Source organism: Camelus bactrianus, chromosome 26 (assembly GCF_048773025.1).
Source record: "Camelus bactrianus isolate YW-2024 breed Bactrian camel chromosome 26, ASM4877302v1, whole genome shotgun sequence".
Lineage (NCBI taxonomy): Eukaryota > Metazoa > Chordata > Mammalia > Artiodactyla > Camelidae > Camelus > Camelus bactrianus.
Window position 1 is genome coordinate 16273893 of NC_133564.1, and position 18341 is coordinate 16292233.

The 18341-nt window shown below is 48.0% G+C and overlaps 1 protein-coding gene across 6 annotated transcripts in view; it reads right to left on the reverse strand.

The window, feature by feature from the left end:
* Positions 1 to 425: 425 nt before the first annotated feature.
* IRF2 (interferon regulatory factor 2) overlaps positions 426 to 18341 on the reverse strand; it is a 125674-nt gene continuing 107758 nt past the window's right edge. For 4 of the 6 annotated variants that reach the window (XM_074353540.1, XM_010953303.3, XM_074353541.1 and 1 more), the window contains 3 exons: positions 9743 to 9907; positions 3056 to 3102; positions 426 to 1785 (listed from right to left, as the gene is read on the reverse strand). In XM_074353540.1, coding sequence (XP_074209641.1) covers positions 1477 to 1785; positions 3056 to 3102; positions 9743 to 9907 — 521 coding nt within the window. In that variant the 3' untranslated portion in view covers positions 426 to 1476. The remainder of the gene's footprint in view (positions 1786 to 3055; positions 3103 to 9742; positions 9908 to 18341) is intronic. The other 2 variants (XM_045515494.2, XM_074353542.1) reach the window with 2 other exon arrangements.

The following is an 18341-nucleotide window of genomic DNA, read 5'->3' on the forward strand; positions in this document are numbered from 1 at the left end:
AACACAGGCGTAGGTGGAATTTGCTGACCGGAGCGGAGAGTGGAAGGGTTTGTTGAAGAGCCTCCCTCCAGGGTCACACCGGCCTCGGGCTCAACTCTTGCCCTTCACTCTTACTGCCCACGTGACCTTGAGTAAAGGCATTTTCCTTTACTTCCTCCCTGTGAAATGGAGATAAACCCCTGTCCTGTGCACAACGTTGATGAGTGAAGAAGGGAAACCATCATGTAAAATGTTCAGCAGTGTCCAGCTCGGGGCAAGCACCCGAAAGAGGAAGCCATCCGTATCCTCACAACAGGAACCTCCAGGGTTTCTTGTGATCATAAAGGGGAAAAGTTCTGGTCCCCAAAAAAGAAACGGCCCTTTGTCAGTCCTGTCCCGTGACTGCGCTCTAAGGAGGACACAGATAAAGCCAAATGTGATGCCCATTAAAAATTTAACTATATATCATATTCATTTATTATCAATCCACAGGATAATTTGATTGCTACATAAGCTCATAAAAGCTTTTTCATCTTTACAAAATTAAAAAAAAATGTGCCAGAAGGATGTATTAACAACTGCCAATAAACAAGAGAAGGAAAATCTTAAAATTATAAATTTGCTGTAGAAAAGATAAAAAACAATTATATTTTCTTTAGAATTTTACCTTGAATAAAATATTCCCCTGTATAAAAAATAAAAAAGCTTGCTCTGGTTAGAATTAGAGTATTTCGTCTTCAAATCTGGGAATTTGCATAACGTCTCCAGGATAGTTTTCCTCTGTACCGCGTGGCATTCAAGCATAGCAGATTAGAAAGATTTTTTTTTCTTTTTTTTAAAGCAGTCTTAAAATGGGACATCTGCGGAGAAGTTCATTTTCTTCTCCTCCTCAGGGATTTGGAACACAGCCTTTGAAGGGAGGCAAAGGAGGAAAGAAACTGGATGGGAGGGGAGGGGAGAGGATGGGGTGGGATGGAAGGAGAGGGGAGGGGAGGTGGGAGGAAGGATGCTGACTGTGCTGTGGAACAGAGCAAGATCACAAGAAGGTCTACCTGTAAGTGCTTTCAGATAAGGTGCAGAAGCAGACTGCAATGTCGCTAGTACTGCCCTATGTACATATTCACAAGAATAAAAAATTCCAGCTAGTTCACATTTTCACATCCGTTCCGAGGCATCCACTCCACCATGCTGCCCTTGACCGCAGGCAATGCAGCACCCCACTGCCCGTGTGGGTGTTGGTCCTATGACGTCCTTGAACTTGAGGGAGCAGCCCTGGGAGATCCAGCAGGCCTAGAGATTCGCGTCTACCAATGGGCTGGAGTCCTGAGTTTAAAAAGAAGGTCCAGTACTGGAGTTGGACACAGAAATCACTGTTCTATTGTCAAGGTTTTTCCCTTAAGATTTGTCTAAAATAGGTGTCAGAGAGAAAAAAAAAAATACAAACAAACAATAAGACAAAGCCAAGAAATCCCAACAACCACTGGGGGGATCAAAGGCTTAACAGCTCTTGACCCGGGCCTGGGTGATGTCAGACGTCTTCTTGATGACGCTGGCCCGGGTCTCCCGGTCGGGCCGACTGCTGCTGGGCGTGGGGGTCACGGAGGGGGCCAGGGGCAGGTCTGGGAAAGGGGGCCAGGAGCTGTTGTAAGGCACCGGACAGCTCTCCTCTTTGATGGTGACCTGGAGGTCGGGCTTGTTGGAGGTGACGAAGGTCGCCATGCTGGGCAGCAGGTAGGTGCTCCGCGTCCCCATGTTGCTCAGGTACTGCTTGCCTTCAATGTTCCTCTTCCGCCAGTGTGGCCGCCCCTTTCAAAGAAAACAAGGAAGATACGTATTTTCTTTGCCTTCTCTTGAATGGCTTCTTTAAAATAACGTGCCCCTCTTCCCACGTGTCGGTGTCTGAATTTCTTAAGAGGCCCATGGAGTTAACAAGAAGTGGAGCGACTCTGCAGCCCTGAACTGAAATCCGTCCCGCCACGCACGCCCCCGGCACCGGTTTCTCTGCCCTCTCACCCGCACCCACTTGCTACCTCCCAGAAACCTAGCCGAGACTGTTCTATGAAGGCAGGAAAACAAGGTGGCCGCTGGGCTTCTGGTTCCCCTCTACTCCCATCGGCCGGCCCCATCCTCAGGCAGCTCCAAGCCACGGCGGCTGGTGTGTCATGGTGGCTTGGTTTCTCCCTGACGGCCCGATCTGATCTTTCAGTCAACCTGCGTTCTCGGGAGGAGGGAGGCCAGGCGCTCGTGACAGCGGGGAATGCCCCTCGACTGCTTCCAAATGGGTACAGCCTAGAGCTCCCGTGTGCAAGCAGACAGAAGGAGCTGGAGTCCCACCTTGAAGAAACGGGGTCTGAATGGACGTAAGCATCCACACCTACTGTCTTTTCAGAATTCTTGGACAAGACTTGCAAGTATTTAGTACGTTGGGAAACTGCTAATTCCAAACACCACTAGTCAGTCTGTCTGTCTCTCACTCAAACACAGACACCAAGCAGGCCTCGCAGGAATACTTCCCCTCACCATTACAGCCATATCCTGCCGTGTAGGAGCCCGTGTAGGGGAAGGAGGGAAATCAGAAGCAGGCGACTGAGAATCCGGACTGAACACACACCCGGCCTCTAGGCCCGGATCACAGAGGGCGGGGCCTCTAGGCTTCGGGGAGCTACTTTTGCTCAGCACTTCCTGACGCTGACTTTTCATCCTGGCTTTTGGCCACCCCTGGGACCTTGCATTTCTGCTTGGAAATCAGGATGTTTATGGTAGGAAGAATATCAACGGTTCCGGCCTTTTCCTGCCATCATAGCCTCCTTTCTGACGGTAACGTCTTACTCCCTCCCCTCCCATTCGGTTCCCAGAGCTTCATTTTATAATTCAAAATCCAAAAGCACTGTACATTTTACATTATGTCTATTTCACCACCACCAAAAAAAAAAAAAAAAAAAAAAAAAAAAAAAAAATCCGGAAGGGAAACTCATGATCAGAAGGAAGGAAACTTGGCCAGCAGCAGGGACGCGGCGGGCGCGCGGGGAGCGGCCGCCCGGCGCCTGCTGCGGCCACGGGCGGCCGCCTCGCTTACCTCCGAGCTCTCCTCGTCACTGGGCACACTATCGGTAGTTTCGCTTTCTGTTCACAGAGAGAAAAACACAGGGCCATCATTCCTGCCCCCCAAACTGTTTCGAGGCTCAGGCAGTGTTTTCAAAATGGATCAGCACTCCTTTCTTCAAAAGAGAACCGGGTCCCTAGACTCATCATCTCCGCCCCCCTGTGAGGTCCCACGCTGGGGCCTGGGCGGTGCCAGAGCGAATTTCATTCCTCTCACTTTGCTCCTTCAGGGGAAAGTTTGAGAGCTGAGGGGCGGCTGGTGTTCCCCGGGCCAGGCTGTGTTTATTCTCGGCCTCTGGGTCCCGGGATGGGGTGCGTCTGTCTCCCTTGCTGGCTTAGATGCTCGGACAACTAAGGACCGCTTCCAGCCAACAGCCAGCGAGAAACTGAGGCCCTCCATCTGACAACCTGCCAGGAACTGCGTTCTGCCTCAAATCGTGTGAGCCTGGGAGCAGAGCCTCCCCAACCCCATCCTCAGATGGGACAGCGGCCCTGGAGCAGACCTTAACTGCTGGTCTGTGCAGAGACTGCCCTGAGCAGAGGACCCAGGGAAGCCAGGCCTGCCCTCCTGACCCTCAGAAACTGTGGGATGAAAAACGTGTGTTGTTTTAAGCCAGTAAGTTTGTGGTTACATGGTCACGCAGCAATAGATAAGCTAATTCGGTTACCATCCCGATGCAACCTGCCAGCTGTGAGACACGGAACGAGTGACTTAACCTCACTGAGCCAGTTTCCTCATCTGTAAAATGGGAGTGTAAACAGCTTCCAAAGGGGCTGATGTGACGACTGGGGAGAGGCCAGCATGGGCCTCGCTACACCCAGTCAAGGCCAGTGCGCCTTCGCCCTGCGCTCACTGGCCTCGTTCCAGGCTGGATCTGCACGACAGGCTGGGTTAACAGAGGCAGAGGCAGCAGCTGGTGACTGCATGTCACCTGTACACAGAATACAGGACTTGTTTAAAGCAACACATTTTTAATTTTTTTAAGTAAAAAAAAATTTTAATTGTTTTAAATACAAAATGGATGGTGTGCAGTTTTTCAGTGTTCAGAGCGTTGAGAAATGAAAGCACAGCAGGCAGAACTTCCCAAACCCACGGCCCTCAGAGACCCTGAGTCTAGGTCATTCATCTCGCAGACAAGGCCGGGAGGGAACCCTAACAGTGAACTTTTGCAGGGTGTTCTGCTGAATGCCGGCGCCTCCGATGCAGGTCTTGTTCAGTCCCTCAAGGGCCCTAAGTCAGGGAGCAGCTCCCATCCCCCCCCCCCCGGCTTATGCAGAAGACCTTGTGTGTTCTCGGGCCTTCTACCCACTTCATTCCCAAACCCATGCAGGGACCGGCCTCCAGCCTCCAGTCTTGCTGGTGTCACAGCTGCGACCAGATGCCTCCCAGCCCAGACAGAGCCCTCCCGGCCACCCAGAGCACCAGCCACAGACCAGGCTCTCCATGAATTAAAGCCTAAGGAACAAATGGACAAACTGAGTCACAGATTCATTCCTCAAACAAAGAAACCGCAAGTGACTGCACTGGGGCCTTCATGCACATTTCTGTGCCACTGTTCCCCAGTGACTTCACCCAAGTGATTGCCGAGGGTGACCCTCAGACCTAGAAGATGGGCCTGTCCACCCTGCAGTCTGTGCAGACTTTCCAGAAACATCCCCGGTGGGGGCAGCAGACGCTCGAGAAGGCTTGACTCTAATTATCAAAGCAAACCGGCCCCGCTGAGATGTTTCCACACCACAAGAAATTAAAAACAACAGCCAGGGAAAATGCCCCTTCTCACTTAAACTGCACACTCACTCAGGACCCCAGGAGGCAGGAATCAGCGCTGCCACTCCCGAGAAAAATGCGGAACAGAGATGTTGAGAAACCAGCCAAGGTTGTGGACTGAGTCAGCGCCAAGCAGGGACGACAGAGCGGCCTCTGATTCTGGGCCATGCGCCGAAGCTCTCCCGCGGCTCTGGCCTCTGATGAAACTTCAAGATCCCCTTTCCATTTTTGTGGTTCACTGTCTTTGTACTCTGAAGCCAAAGTTTCTCTTCCTTTCCTGTATGTCTAGGCCCCTCCACTCCTAATCATCCTCCCTAAACACCAACACCTTCTGTTCCTCTCCCCTTCCAATAAAAACCCGATGCCACTAGGCATGCTCTGGGGGTTGGAAATTGGCGAAAACGAGCAGGTAGCTCTGAGGTTCTGGGTCCCACCTCAGCCCAAGTCACAGATGCAGGAGGGGCGGGGAGGCAGACCCCGGGGAAGATTCCTGCATAAGACCTTGGACGGCCATGAATGTGATCAGGTTGTTAATGGCCTGTAAGAAGCCAGTTTTTAACTTCAGGGATTCAGTCGGAGACAGAAGACACACATGCTCTGAACTTGCGTTTTCTGCTGACACTTGAGTTTTTTAGCTGAGAAGCACTGTTTCTAAACGGAGATCAACTACTTCTGAAGTTGTTTGGAAGACTCTTCGATTAGCAAACCGAGATTTCTAAATTTTGTTTAAAAGAAGGGCCTTGAGTGCCTTGAGCCTGGGAGCAGGAGATGCTTGAAGCACTAGCCCGAGGATCCAGACCCTTCTCTCTGGATGACATGGTGCTCACGACTACCCGAGTCACTGGCTCAAAGTGCTTTGCTGGGGGCACTCACGCCCATTTGCCTCTGTGTTCTTGGTTTTCCTTCACCATTGCCACTTTCAAGATCGGTTCTTACCAACAAACGAGTTCACGGCAGCTGCTGCTTCCAGATCGACGTTACTGCCGATACGTCAGTGTGAGCTGTTTCATCTTCCCTTTTGCTTAGTTTGGATTTGGTTGTGTATTCGTTCCGAGTAGCATGGAATAAAAGAAAACCTGGAGTTGCTTCCCTAGTATGGTCTGAACACGTTGCGGGTGTTTACAGAGTAATAACAGCGACCCAAGGAGTCTGTTTATCTTTCTGGTCTGTTTCCCTGAAAGCAACTGGGGTGAGAATGAAGGGAACGGTTTGGATTAGATGATCCCAAAGCTGCTTCTTCCAGAGCTGAGGTTTTGGAATGACGCCAGTCTTAGGTCACCTTCAAGTTAGCCCTGTTTTTACTGTCAGATCATCTCAGGAACACAATGGGGAGAGAGACAGTATGTTTTCTGCCACAGCCTTTTTGCACTATGACATCCTGGTGCATTTTCTGGAAGGCTCTTGTTCCACAAGTTTTACTAACAAGATCGACAAGGATTTCTTTCCCTCGATCATTTCCTCAATTACTTTCACTAGAAGGCTCGAAGAAAAGGTTCAAATCAGAGTCCTGTGAATCTCCAAGCACTGTTATTTTTGCCCCACCCAACAAAATGCAAGCCTGTTGTGGTTTCCATAAGGACCCAAAGTCTTGCCTGCTGGTTGCTGGTCAGTAGGAAATCTTTCTTGTCTCACGCATCACCAATTAATCCTTTGTCTTAAGCTTTCTTCTTCATCTCTCATCCACTCTTCCCTGAAATACTACCGGGGGTTCCTTTTACTGTATCACCAACAATCCTGGTGCCACACATCAGGCAAGAGGCCACTTTATGGTAGATCTTTAAAAAACAAAATCACTCTTCTCTAGAGCCTCCCAAGGTTGAACTTTGGGACACCCCTCCCCAGGATGAAAGTTTTATGAATCCAACTAGAATTTTATGCCGTCTTAAAACAATAAAACCATCCAATGCAATGATGTATGTCAACTCAAAGACACTGTCTCTTTTCTTGCTCACCATAATATTTAGACCAGGGAGAAGCCAGCCTTGCAAAAATGAATGTGGGTTTTATAATACTACTGGGATTATATTTCAGTGGTCAGTAGGGTGCCAAAACAGCAAACCACCACCTCCAAATACTGGTTTCCTAAACAAGTGGATGGGAGGGTTAAAGGAGGTTGAAATTCAGTTGAAGAGTCCAAACAACGGAATCCTATCACGAAAAACAGGCAAACAGCCTATTCTCATGGGGAATATAAAGTTAGAAAGTTAATACACCCCCCAAATCTGCCTTTCCTGGTAGCGAGCTGTGAAGTCCCTGGCTGAGAGATTTTAGCTACCCATGGCCAGGAACACGAGAGTTTCTTAAGTGCCCGTGGGCTCTAGGAAAGCAGCAGTGATGACACATCTTGGTTCCATCCAGTAAGCCTCCCTCCAGAGCGTTCAGGAGGATTCAGACAGCGGACACGACAGGAAGAAGTGCAGGCTGGGCTCCAGCCAGACCCCGGCTGCCTGCCGGCCTCGCCCGAAACGCCGTCTTTTCAACTCCTGCAAGTGTCCTGAAAAGGGTAATGAAATTTTCATTTCTCTCTCATGAGTCAGCTGTTTCGGGATTCTTTTGCTAAAGCAAAATGCCACTGCTGGCGGGAACAGCAAGAAGAGGCCTTTCCAGAATCCTCGAGAAGACTTTAGGGAAGTGTGACTCAATAGATAAACAGAAAAGTCTACTCCAGCCTCCCCCCAACACACACACACACACACACACACACACACACTGGTGTAAGGATACCTGCAGCGGCATGACAGAGAAGAAAGTCCCACATTTTTCAGCCACAATCAGGGAAATATGAACAAACTAGCTTAGTGTTTCAAGTTCCTGTTATTCCAACAGTAACATCAGGGCATAAACATCCTGCTCTGCTTCCTCTGGTTGGTCCTGGAGATCCTGGGACGTGGACCGTTCTGGACAGCGGAGCCCTGTGCGGTTGTGCAGGGCAGCGTCACCCTGGAGGCGCGAAGAACAGGCCTCTGGCATCGGCTACGTGTGGGTCTAACTGTGCGACTGGCTGTCCAGCCCCGGACACGCTGCTTCGCCCCGTCAGCCTCAGATTCCTAATTTCTAAAGAGAGAGGAACGAGGGTGCCCAGGCTGCCAGGGTTTTACTCAAGAGAATTAAAGAAGGCAATCGATTCCCAGCATTTAGCACAGCTCCCAGGGCAAAAGAAACACACGACAAATAGCAGCTATTATCATGGGGGCGCCGCCAAAGACCGGGGGGGGGGGGGCGGCACCCGCAGGAGCTCAGAGCACGTTTGATGAACAAACAGCTGATGACAAGCTTATCCTGTTGGACGAATCGTAGGCTTCCTGTAGCCAAGCCTGGTTCTCGCTTTCCTTTCATGTTCCCGGCACAAAAGAAAGCTAGGACCTTGAGGACATTCTGCTAAGTGACGTTAAGCCAGTCGTAAACGAACAAACACTGTATAATTCCACTCCTATAAGCCAGACTCACAGGGACAGAAAGTAAAAGGGCAGCTGCCAAGGGGCTGGGGGAAGGGGAGTGGGGCGTTACTGTTTCATGGGCACAGCGTTTCAGTTTTGCAAGATGAAAAAGTTCTGCAGCTGGAAGGTGGTGATGGTTGCACAACAGTGTTAAGGCAGCTAATGCTGCTGAAATGTACACTTCAAAATGGCTAACATGGTAAATGTTATGTTATGTGTAGTTTGCCACAATTTAAAACAAAAAGGGAAGCAGGTCTAGCTCAGTGGTAGAGCGTGTGCTTAGTAAGCACAAGGGCCTGGGTTCAATCCCCAGTACCTCATTAAAAAATACTACTACTAAATAAATAAATAAACAAACCTCATTAACACTTCCCCCAATTTTTTAAAAAACAAAACAAAAAGGAGTAAAAAAAAAAAAGATAAGGATAAAAACAGGAAAAAAAAGAAGTTAAAAAAAGTAAGTTGGGGTTCAGGAAATATGAGGTTAGGGCAGGGGATGACAGGTCACAAACGTCTCATCATCTGAATTAACCTCACTCTACTGCTGACCCTGTGCCTGTCGCTGGGGTGGCACCCTGGCTGGAGGACACGCTATCTGGCAGCACATAGAGGACACTGGGGAGAATTCCTGAACCATTTATTAGAGTGGGCTGCAGTCACCCCTGACAGGGCCCCTGCTTTTTATTTTGAATATCTGCAAGCAGTAACACTGACTCAGAACTTCTGTTTCATAATTGTGATGGAGTCTCCAGAAGTTAAATGGAGATCATCAGAAAGCGTGTGTAAGATGCTGTAATGTTGGTGGGAAAAAGGAGCCATCAATTTATCCTGTAAGGATGGAAGAACTGACTGAATTTGGTTCTAATCTGGACTGTCAGGGCCAACTCCTGCAACTCTGTGGCGCATTCCCTAGAGAATCAGAAACGGGCTCACTCACCTAGCCCAACTAGAAGCTGCCCCAAATAAAGAAAGAAGGGGAAAATATACGAAGTGACAAGTAAGCATGGTGGGACAGAGTGGAACAAGGATTTGTGACCTGGAGCGAAGTTCCTTCCTTCCAGTGAAGGACCCAGAAAAGGTGATCTCTAAGGCCCCGTCCAGCTGGCTCAAACTTAGATTCCATTAACAACACCCTTCCAACTTGCTGATAATTTGTGCAAATAAAACAGACTCGGACAAACTACTTCCCCAGAGAAATCTGACTATCTGTGGGTCCCGTGTGAACACGTTATGGGTGGGCAAGCACAATGCTGTGACCGTGTCTCCTGACCGAGAACAGAAGTGTCCAAGAAGATGTTGGCTGAGAAAATTAAGGCAAGAATAATTCCAGCCAGAATAATTCTTAGGACAGAGGAGAGGTTCTCTACTGTGTTGGTGCAATGGGTCACCCTAGACTAAAGGCCTGCCCTCCCGTGCTCCTTCCTCAGGTGGCAAGGTTTTCGACCCACCCCCTCACCTGCGTAGGAGGACACGGGGGAGATCTGCAGAGGGTAAAGCTCACTCATGCTGACCGGCTGCTCGTCGCTCTCGGTGGTCACCTCTACAACTTGGCAGATGTCTGGCGGATTAGTGACAATCTCTTGATCCTCAATGTTGCTGTCCAGATGTGACTGTCCTACAACTTCAAAGAAAAGACAGCCATCATGCACCAATGTCGCCAGCCTTCATCATCCCAGCACACACTCTCAAGAAACACAAACTTCCTGCAGAGAGCCCAAGAGCTGGGACTCAGATTCCTGGTCACCAAATGGCATCTTCCATGAAATAAGAACAAGCCTTACTTTTGGGTTAATGTCCCCGTAGAAGTAGCCTGCCAATAATCTGGTTCCCCAGGGCTATTTCCAGTGCGCCTGCCAACGGTGCTTACATGTGGCAACATCCCAAACTCCTCAGCCAGGAGCCAAGGCTGAAGGACCAGAGGCTGCATCCAGACCCTTCCCAGGGCCAGAGAGAGAAACAGTGCTTTGAACCTGACCTTCTCTGTTTTCTGCTCTTGCTTTGAAGGAAGCTGCCATGCTATTTTCTGAGTCCTGGGGTCCAGAGAGACATCATCAACTCTCATAAGGAAGGGGGACCACCAAAATCCACCCTACTGTGTCATTTCTAGCTGTGGGATGCTCTGTGCACACTCCCGGCCCTCTGCCTACTCCACAGGCAATGGTTGTAATCTCAGGACGATGGAGAAAAGTGATTTCCCAGTCCCAGCACACTTTAGTGGTGTCAAAACCCCGAAACACTGGTAAGATGAATTCTGACCCCCACAACTTTTTAAAAATTAAACTTTTCAGTTTGAGATCACTATAGATTCACATGCAGTTGTAGGAAATAATACAGAAATCCAGTGTGCCCTTTACCCAGGTGTCCTCCAGTGGTAACATCCTGCAAAACTACGTACAGTATCAGGATACTGATGTTGATAACAATCTACGCATATTCTTCAGATTGCCTCCGTTTCACGTGTGCTCCTCTGTGTATGTGTGCTTAGTTGTGAAGTTTTATCACAAACGAGGTTGCAAGTATGCACCACCACAGTCATCACACTAACCAGTTCCATCATCACAACCATCTCCTATAACTGCATCTACCTTCCTTCAGCCCCCATCCCCTTTGTCTCTAACCCCTGATATCCACTCATTGTTTCCCATTTCTATAATTTTTGTCCCTTTAAGGATGCTTCATAAATGGACTCACACAGTAACTTCTTGAGACGGGCTGTTTTCACTCAGCATAATTCCCTGCAGATTCATCCAAGCTGTTGCATGTATCAACAGTTGGTCCCTTTACACTGTTGCATAATACTCTACGGCATGGACGTACCACAGTCTGTTTTTATTCACCCACTGAAGGACTTCTGGGTTGTTTCCATTCTTTGGCTACTACAAATAAGGTTCTATGAACATTTGCGCACAGGTTTTATATGAACGTAAGTTTCCATTTCTCTGGGACAAATGACCAAGAGTGTTAATTACTGGATCCCATGGTAGTTGTATGTTTAGTTTTACAACAAGCTGCCAAACTATTGTCCAGAGTGGTGATACCATTTTATATTCCCACCAACAATGTACGGATGATCTTAATTTATGCACCTTTTAGTCAGCTTTTGGTGTTGACACTATTTTTTGACTTTAGTCATTCTGGTAGAGGTGCAGGAATACTTCATTGCAGTTTTAATTTGAATGCCTCTAATGCCCTGTCCTACTTTCAAACAGAGCCGACCTTATACTTCTATTGGCAACTGATTGGATGGAATATCCCTGGAAACTGGCACCAACAAACAAATGAGAACAACAATGTTTTCCCCAGGGCCTCTCTCAAAGCTTTGCCATCATAATCAATGTTTCAGTCGTGCCTGTGTAAGTCATTTGAACATTTCAACCCAGGAGCATGACAGGGAAAGCATCATTATCCTGTTATAAGTGAAGCCATTCAGGCACAGAGAAGTCGAGGGGCTTCCCTAAAGCCACACAGCTTGGATTATGTGCAGTGCTCTGCGTCCCCTGCCCTTTTTCGGTCATCTGTAAAACGTTCAGGTGAGGCAGGAAGGCGGCCACATTCCAGTCTCTTTGAGAAGTTAGCAACCTGGGCTAGCACCTGTTCTGACCGCTGAAAGTATTTTGATTGCTCAAGTATCTCTGTTTGTACATGGGTTTCTGTTTTAAGTGCTTGTGGGGGGATGGCAGTGATGAAGTGACTGGCATAAGGTAGGGAGAACATAACCTGATTTCTACTCAGGGAAGGCTTTAGAAGGGAGTGAGAATTCATGGATTTTTCTAGTAGAGAAAAGAAAGGCCCCAAAGAGGCTGAGAAAGGAGATCTGGGGATGTGATAAAGAGTCCACAAAGTCACGGCACACAGAACGGAGGGGAAATCGGATGCCGAGCAGGTTCTCCTGGAGGGAATAAAATTAAAGAAAAGGAAGGCAGGCTAAATACGGCAGGCAGACTCCCCATTTCTTATTTTATCTTTTGGACCCTCCTCCTTGAGCCTGAGAGCATCAATTATGCAGTTCACCAGACACAGACTGAGCGCTGACACTGACCTCTCTCAAGTTTCTGCTGCCTCTTCTCCCAAGTAAAATAAAACGGCAGGGAAACGAGATCTGTCCTGTCCTTTCCCAAGTCCTAGAAGCAGCTGGTGGGTGGAGAGAGAAGACAAACGTCTGCATGTGTGTGTGTGTGTGCGTGCGTGCACGTGTCTGACAAGGAGGTGGGGACCACTGATACCCTGTATCCCAGGGCAATTAAAATCTTATATAAATTTGATTTAAATCAAAGCCACTTTCATTTCTAATGTTGCAAAATTCATTTCTCTCTTGCACTGTCACTCCAAGGAGAGAGGCGGCGAGCTAGCTGGGAGCATAAACAACAGGGGCCGCTCCAGCATCTTGCTAACTACACCCCTTTGTTCTGACCAGGGTTCTCCCCCATAAGGCCCAACTCCAACTAACAAAGATTTATGGAGCACCTTCTTTGCACAGGGCGTTGCCATCAGGTACTAGGAGGGACAGAGGAAGCGCAATCTGGAATAGGATCTGGTTTGTAAGAAGTCCAGTGGGGTGAGAGACCAGCACTAAATACTCCAGAGCAAAAGCTGAGGGCTGCGGTGGAGAGGGAGAGAAGGGAGGGGGGCATGTGATGAAAGTTGAAGAGCAGAGTATTTTTTTTCCAGTACGAGGAAACCAAAGGCTCCGATGAGGCAGTAACACAGTGGGTGGAAGGGGAGGGTGAGGCAGAGTTAGATGCCTCTGCCTTCGGGGGGCCTTTTCCTGCCCACCCCAGAACAGACTGCCCTCTCTTTCCCATGGGCCTCTCACTCCCCGTCCCCACAGCTCAGCCAAAACTACAATGTCACGCAACCTTGGGACGTGTCTTGACTTTCTGCCTCGCGTGGCCAGTTAATTCTGCAGATCTTCCTTCAGCTTTCTTATTTGTACATGTCATCTCCCAACCAAATGATGGCTCCCAAGAGAGCTGAGAACCTGCATTAGAACTTTCTGTATCGAGTCACAGCATGTGCTTGTGGCTTGTACGGGAGGGCAGCTCCATGAATCTCTGCTGGAAAAGAGATGAGTGAACAGAGCAAGGCTCCCAGACTGGAGCCAGGGTCCTGCAGGAGTTCAGGACCACTTGCAAATACTGCACGTAACAATGAACGTTTTCCAGACAACTTCAAGACTCCTGGCGAGTGGACTTTTAAAAACCTAGATGAAGTGATAAAGCTGCCAGGGGCTGGGGGAGGGGGAGGAAATGTTTTGGGGATGAGGAAAAAGTCCTATGTCTTGAATGTACTGGTGGTTACCCAACTGAGGGCGTCTCTCAACATTCACAGATCTGAATGCCTAAAGCAGGTGAGTTTTACTGTATTTCACATAATACACACACCTTAAGACAAAAAAGTAGATAAGCACCTCTATTCAGATTTTAAGTCTATCCGGAATGCCAGTAACCCAGATAGAAAAACAGATTTTTGTCTTCTGGGCTACAATCTCGATACTCAGTTAATATAATTACATTATCTCTAAGGCCAAATGTCAACCTAGGATTGTGTGGCTTTGTGCCTGGGACAGGGACGACCAATGCTCTCCATGATTGAGGGCACTTTAGAAACTTCCCAACTCACAAGTCACAAGTCCAGGGAAGAAGCAGGGAAATCCCAACATCTGAGATGCTCTCTGGGCATGCGTTACATACACCCCTGCCCTAATCAAACCATCTCTCTTTCTCTCTCTCTCCATCTATACAGATAGATGTGAACTGATTTCCCCGAGCCACCAAAATTTGCCCTAGGGGACAACACAGACAGTGCCACTGATCCCTGACCACGGAAGTCGCACAAGGAGAGCAAACTTGGCAATCTGCTACAGTACATGAGGTCAGACGTGGGAGCCCTCTACGTGCTAGGGTGTCCTAACTGACACCCAATAATAGCCAAACATAACATTTCCGGAGCGCTGAACTGTGTCTTTCTCACCTTGCCTGACCACCTGCCAGACCTCACAACCGCCAGGGAAGGTACAGTTATCATCCCCATTGGAGACACAAGGAAAAGCTTTATGAGTTAAATAACTAATGGAGAGTCCAAAGATTTAAGTCAAGGTCAGATAGCCAGGAAGTGGCAGAACCAGGATTCAAATCCAGCTCTCTCTGACCCAGTGCTCAACTCCCCAGGGCTCTGCAGTACAGACTCCCTAACAGAAAGAGTCAAAGAAATTCAAACTGCGCTGCCCTTGCCTTTCTAAGCCCCTTTTCAGATTAAAAAAAAAAACTTCCAAATCTCACCTTAATAAGACTCTGGGCTCATAACCAATTCTGAAATTGCTTTTCAACAGTTCTATATTGGGTGCCAAGGAAATTCTCAAATGGTTGGAGAAGCTAGAAATCCACTAAGCTTCTCCAGCTTAGGGAGGTCAGCACATCAGGAAAAGAGTCACCCACAGGAATGTAACTTTATCTGGACCTTGTTGCCGAGACTCACAACAATATTATTCATGGCTGGTTACTGATGAACCGGTTTGATTCCTTAAAAGGTCATTCTTACTTTATTAACAATTGTTGACTTAACGCTGGGCCCCACCTGAGAGAGTAGTTGCCCCACACGTCAGAGAAAGCTCTTAAAGGCAGACTATTCGAAACCAGAAAGTTCTTTGAAGGTGGGTTGGTCCTATCCGCTTTGCAGCTGAAAAAAGCTAAAACCCAGGGAGGCTCGGTAAATTGCCAAGGTCACTCAGGCAGCTACAGGGTCAAGATCAAAGCTTTTTTTGTAGGGCGCATATAAGCAGGCCATCCACATGCTACCAGGGAGAGCAGTTTCTTCTTGGCCTCATCTGAAAGTTGGAGAATTTAACCTGTGAATACCAGCCCTGGTGACAGACAGCCACTTCTCTTACTCAAACATATTTAAATATGATTGTGATAATATCATAATCATAACATTGTTTTACCACCTTCTAACCTGACACAGTGATTTTTTTCTGTTACGCTCATTTGATCCTTGCAACGAGTCCCTGCGGCAGCCAGGACCAGTTTTATTATTTCCATTTTAGATAGGATGAAATCGAGACTCAGAGAGGTTGGAGACTCTGCCCAGGATCACGTGGTAAATAAAAACCTGCAGAACTTGGTGTAGAAACCCCAGTCTTTTAGCTTCACATCTGGTGTTCTTTTGTTTTGTTTGGCTTTTTTAAATAAAATACAGCCATGATTCGGTTTAGGCATCCAAGAGCGATGGTGGGAGAGACAGTCTCTATGGGGTTAGTCACTTCAGAGAAGGGAGCCGTGTCCTTGCACGGGCCAGACTGTCCTCGACTGTGACAGGGAGGTGCAGAGCGGGGCCGGAGTGTGACTGGTACAGTGTATGCATTCTTCTCTCCCAAGAGCAAACAGCATCACATGCCACTCTGCTGCCAAGGGGGGCAAATAGTGGGGCCCAGTGAACACTCAGTCGAGTTAATCAATCTGTTTCAAGGGTCAGTGGTCTGAGAGCGGAAAGCTGGGGAAGACCTCTCAGGTTGCACTTACCCTTAATGAGGAACCTGTCCAAGGTCCATTTCTCACCGCGCTGTGTTGACAGAGCCCAAGCTTCCGCACCATGGTAACAAAACCCACAGCCAAAACCTTTCTGGATAGGCACATGGAAGTCCATTTGCTCAGAATAATTCAAGTTCCAAGACAAGTACAGAAGAGGAGGACAGGAGCTAGGTCCCAAGGACCCTGGGGACATGAGGGTCTTTGTCCTGGGGGGCAATGGTGACACTGGTACTTTTTAATAAATGATTCTGTGGGGGCGGGAGGGGGCAGCTGGAAGCAGAGCTGAGGCGAGAGCGAAGGAGAATGGGAGCCGTATTGGAAACAGAAAGGATTCAGATTTGAGAAGCAAGACACGGAAAGACAGGATTTGAAAGTTAATTATAAATGAGCTGAAGGCGGCAAGGGACAGGGGAAGGTGAAAAAAATATGTAGCCTCATAAAAAGTTGGCGGGTTTCTTGGGTAAATAAAAACTCCTTACGGTTGAAAAAGTAACAGCCCACCTCCACCGCCCAGGGCTCCTGTGCACATGGTGACTGAGGGCACGTTGCACTCCGTGACCTTGGCTTTTCCAAGGTCCAGCTGAAGGAAAACAAGATACACTATCGGTTCTGTGTCTGGGTACACTGTGATATCCTGGTTCACATCTCACATGGGCTTTCAGGTTGCCAAGTTTTCTAGGGGTCCTGATAAACATGGATGCCTTGACTCTGGCCCCGGCTCCTGAGGGATGAACAGCATACAGCCATGGAAACGAGCATGGAAAGCCTTCACTTGCTCCTTCGCAAGATGGGTGCCTTCCATCTAAAGAGCTACCCCAAAGCTACTTTTCATCTTGCAGATGGAATTTTTCATGTCTTAAGCACCAGGGAAAAAGGCAAAAAGAATAGGGGACAAAGGAGCTGGAAAAAGATGAAGACAGTTCTACAGCCTAGAGTCACCTGGCATCCTCAGATCCTTCCAAATCTGGTGCCGGCGGCTGCCAACCCTGAGTTGTAACCATGAGACCCTGGGGGACGGGGACGGGGGCGGGGAGGGGGCAGGTAGGGAGGCTGTAAGTCTGGTCTCTAAGTTGTGAATCTGTTCTGTTCCCTTCAGTACTCAGTTTCTAAGCTTGACTAAAAGAAAAGCTACTCAAGGTTTACTGTAGATAAAGTCGGTCAAATTTGGAAGCAATTACCCCCCAAAAAAGGACATCCTAGAAGGTACGTTTTGGGCCACCAAAATCAAGACAAAATCCAAATCACATTATTTCCTACTTTCCATGTCTAGGCACCAAAGGCCTGCTTGATTTACTTCAGAGTAATGAATAGCCTCCCTTATTTCACAACAGTCTTTGCTTTCTTGAAGGGTGGGGTTACCGTCTATCAAGAAACACAATGGGGTTCTGAAGCCCCGCCTGGGCCAGTCAGACAGACGTCCGCACCTGCAGACTTTTCATACTGGCCTGGAGGTGATTTCAATACAGCTCAGCAGAAGCACTGCTGACCCGGGCGAGACGCCAGCAGGGTATTGTCAGAACAATTCAACATGTGGCTGGCTTCTTCTGCTTCCTAAAAACAGAAGTTGCCACACACACAAAATAATTCAATGTGAAAGAAAAGTAAAAAAAAACCCATAATAATAAGGTTTTTTTTTTCCCTCCCTCTCCTTAAAGGGAGAGCAGGGAAGGTCTACTGGGGATGCTGACCTGTGCATTTAAACACACGGGAGAGATGGAACATTAAAAGATCTGGTCTAAGTCCTGAGACGCCGCACTCCTGCTTGGAGTGCACAGCCAGGGAAATCTGGGGAGCACGCGCAGCTGTTACAGACAAGAAGGCAGGGCCAGGCCACAGCTCGCTGACCGTCAGTGCATGCTCATGCCTGTGTGTTTTCCCGCTAGGATTTGCTGCAAGAATAAAAGTAAAATATAGCAGCAGTCTGGCAAGAGTTCATTTGTTAGGGTAACAGTACATTCTGTGTTTTACACCCTTACTGGATTCGCTTAGCAAACAGCCACCCTCTCCAGAATAAAAATGTACTGGGTTGCTGGCCGCCGCTGGGTTAAGGCATTGATTTTCAATCTATTTCCCTAGTGACAGAACCTACTGACAATGGGGGAAATACTATCATGTTAAGGACTTATTTCAGCTTCCATTTTTAATCGTATAAACATGTGCTTATAAGAGTAGAATGAACACATCTTGAAGCTTTCATCTTGGTGCCTAGACACAAAACTCTAAGGAACTCTGGATTTAGAAACAAATGAACTGAAAAAAAGAAATGGTGTCATTTTAAAATAACACTTTTAAAAAAAAAAAAAGTAAAGAAAGACAGAAAGAATCTCTCAACTGCCTCCAGTGGCCCTGGAATCAGAACCCCTATGTTTCTTATCTCTATCCACATGTCCCAGAGGCTGGGGTGGGTAATTAGTGGTCATGTGAGAGAGTGTAGGCAAAAACTCTATGAAGGGTTTAAAACCTGAGCCAGTGCTGTTGTTGGCAATGATCACAAATTACCCACTTCTTTAACATACTTGCATGGATTCA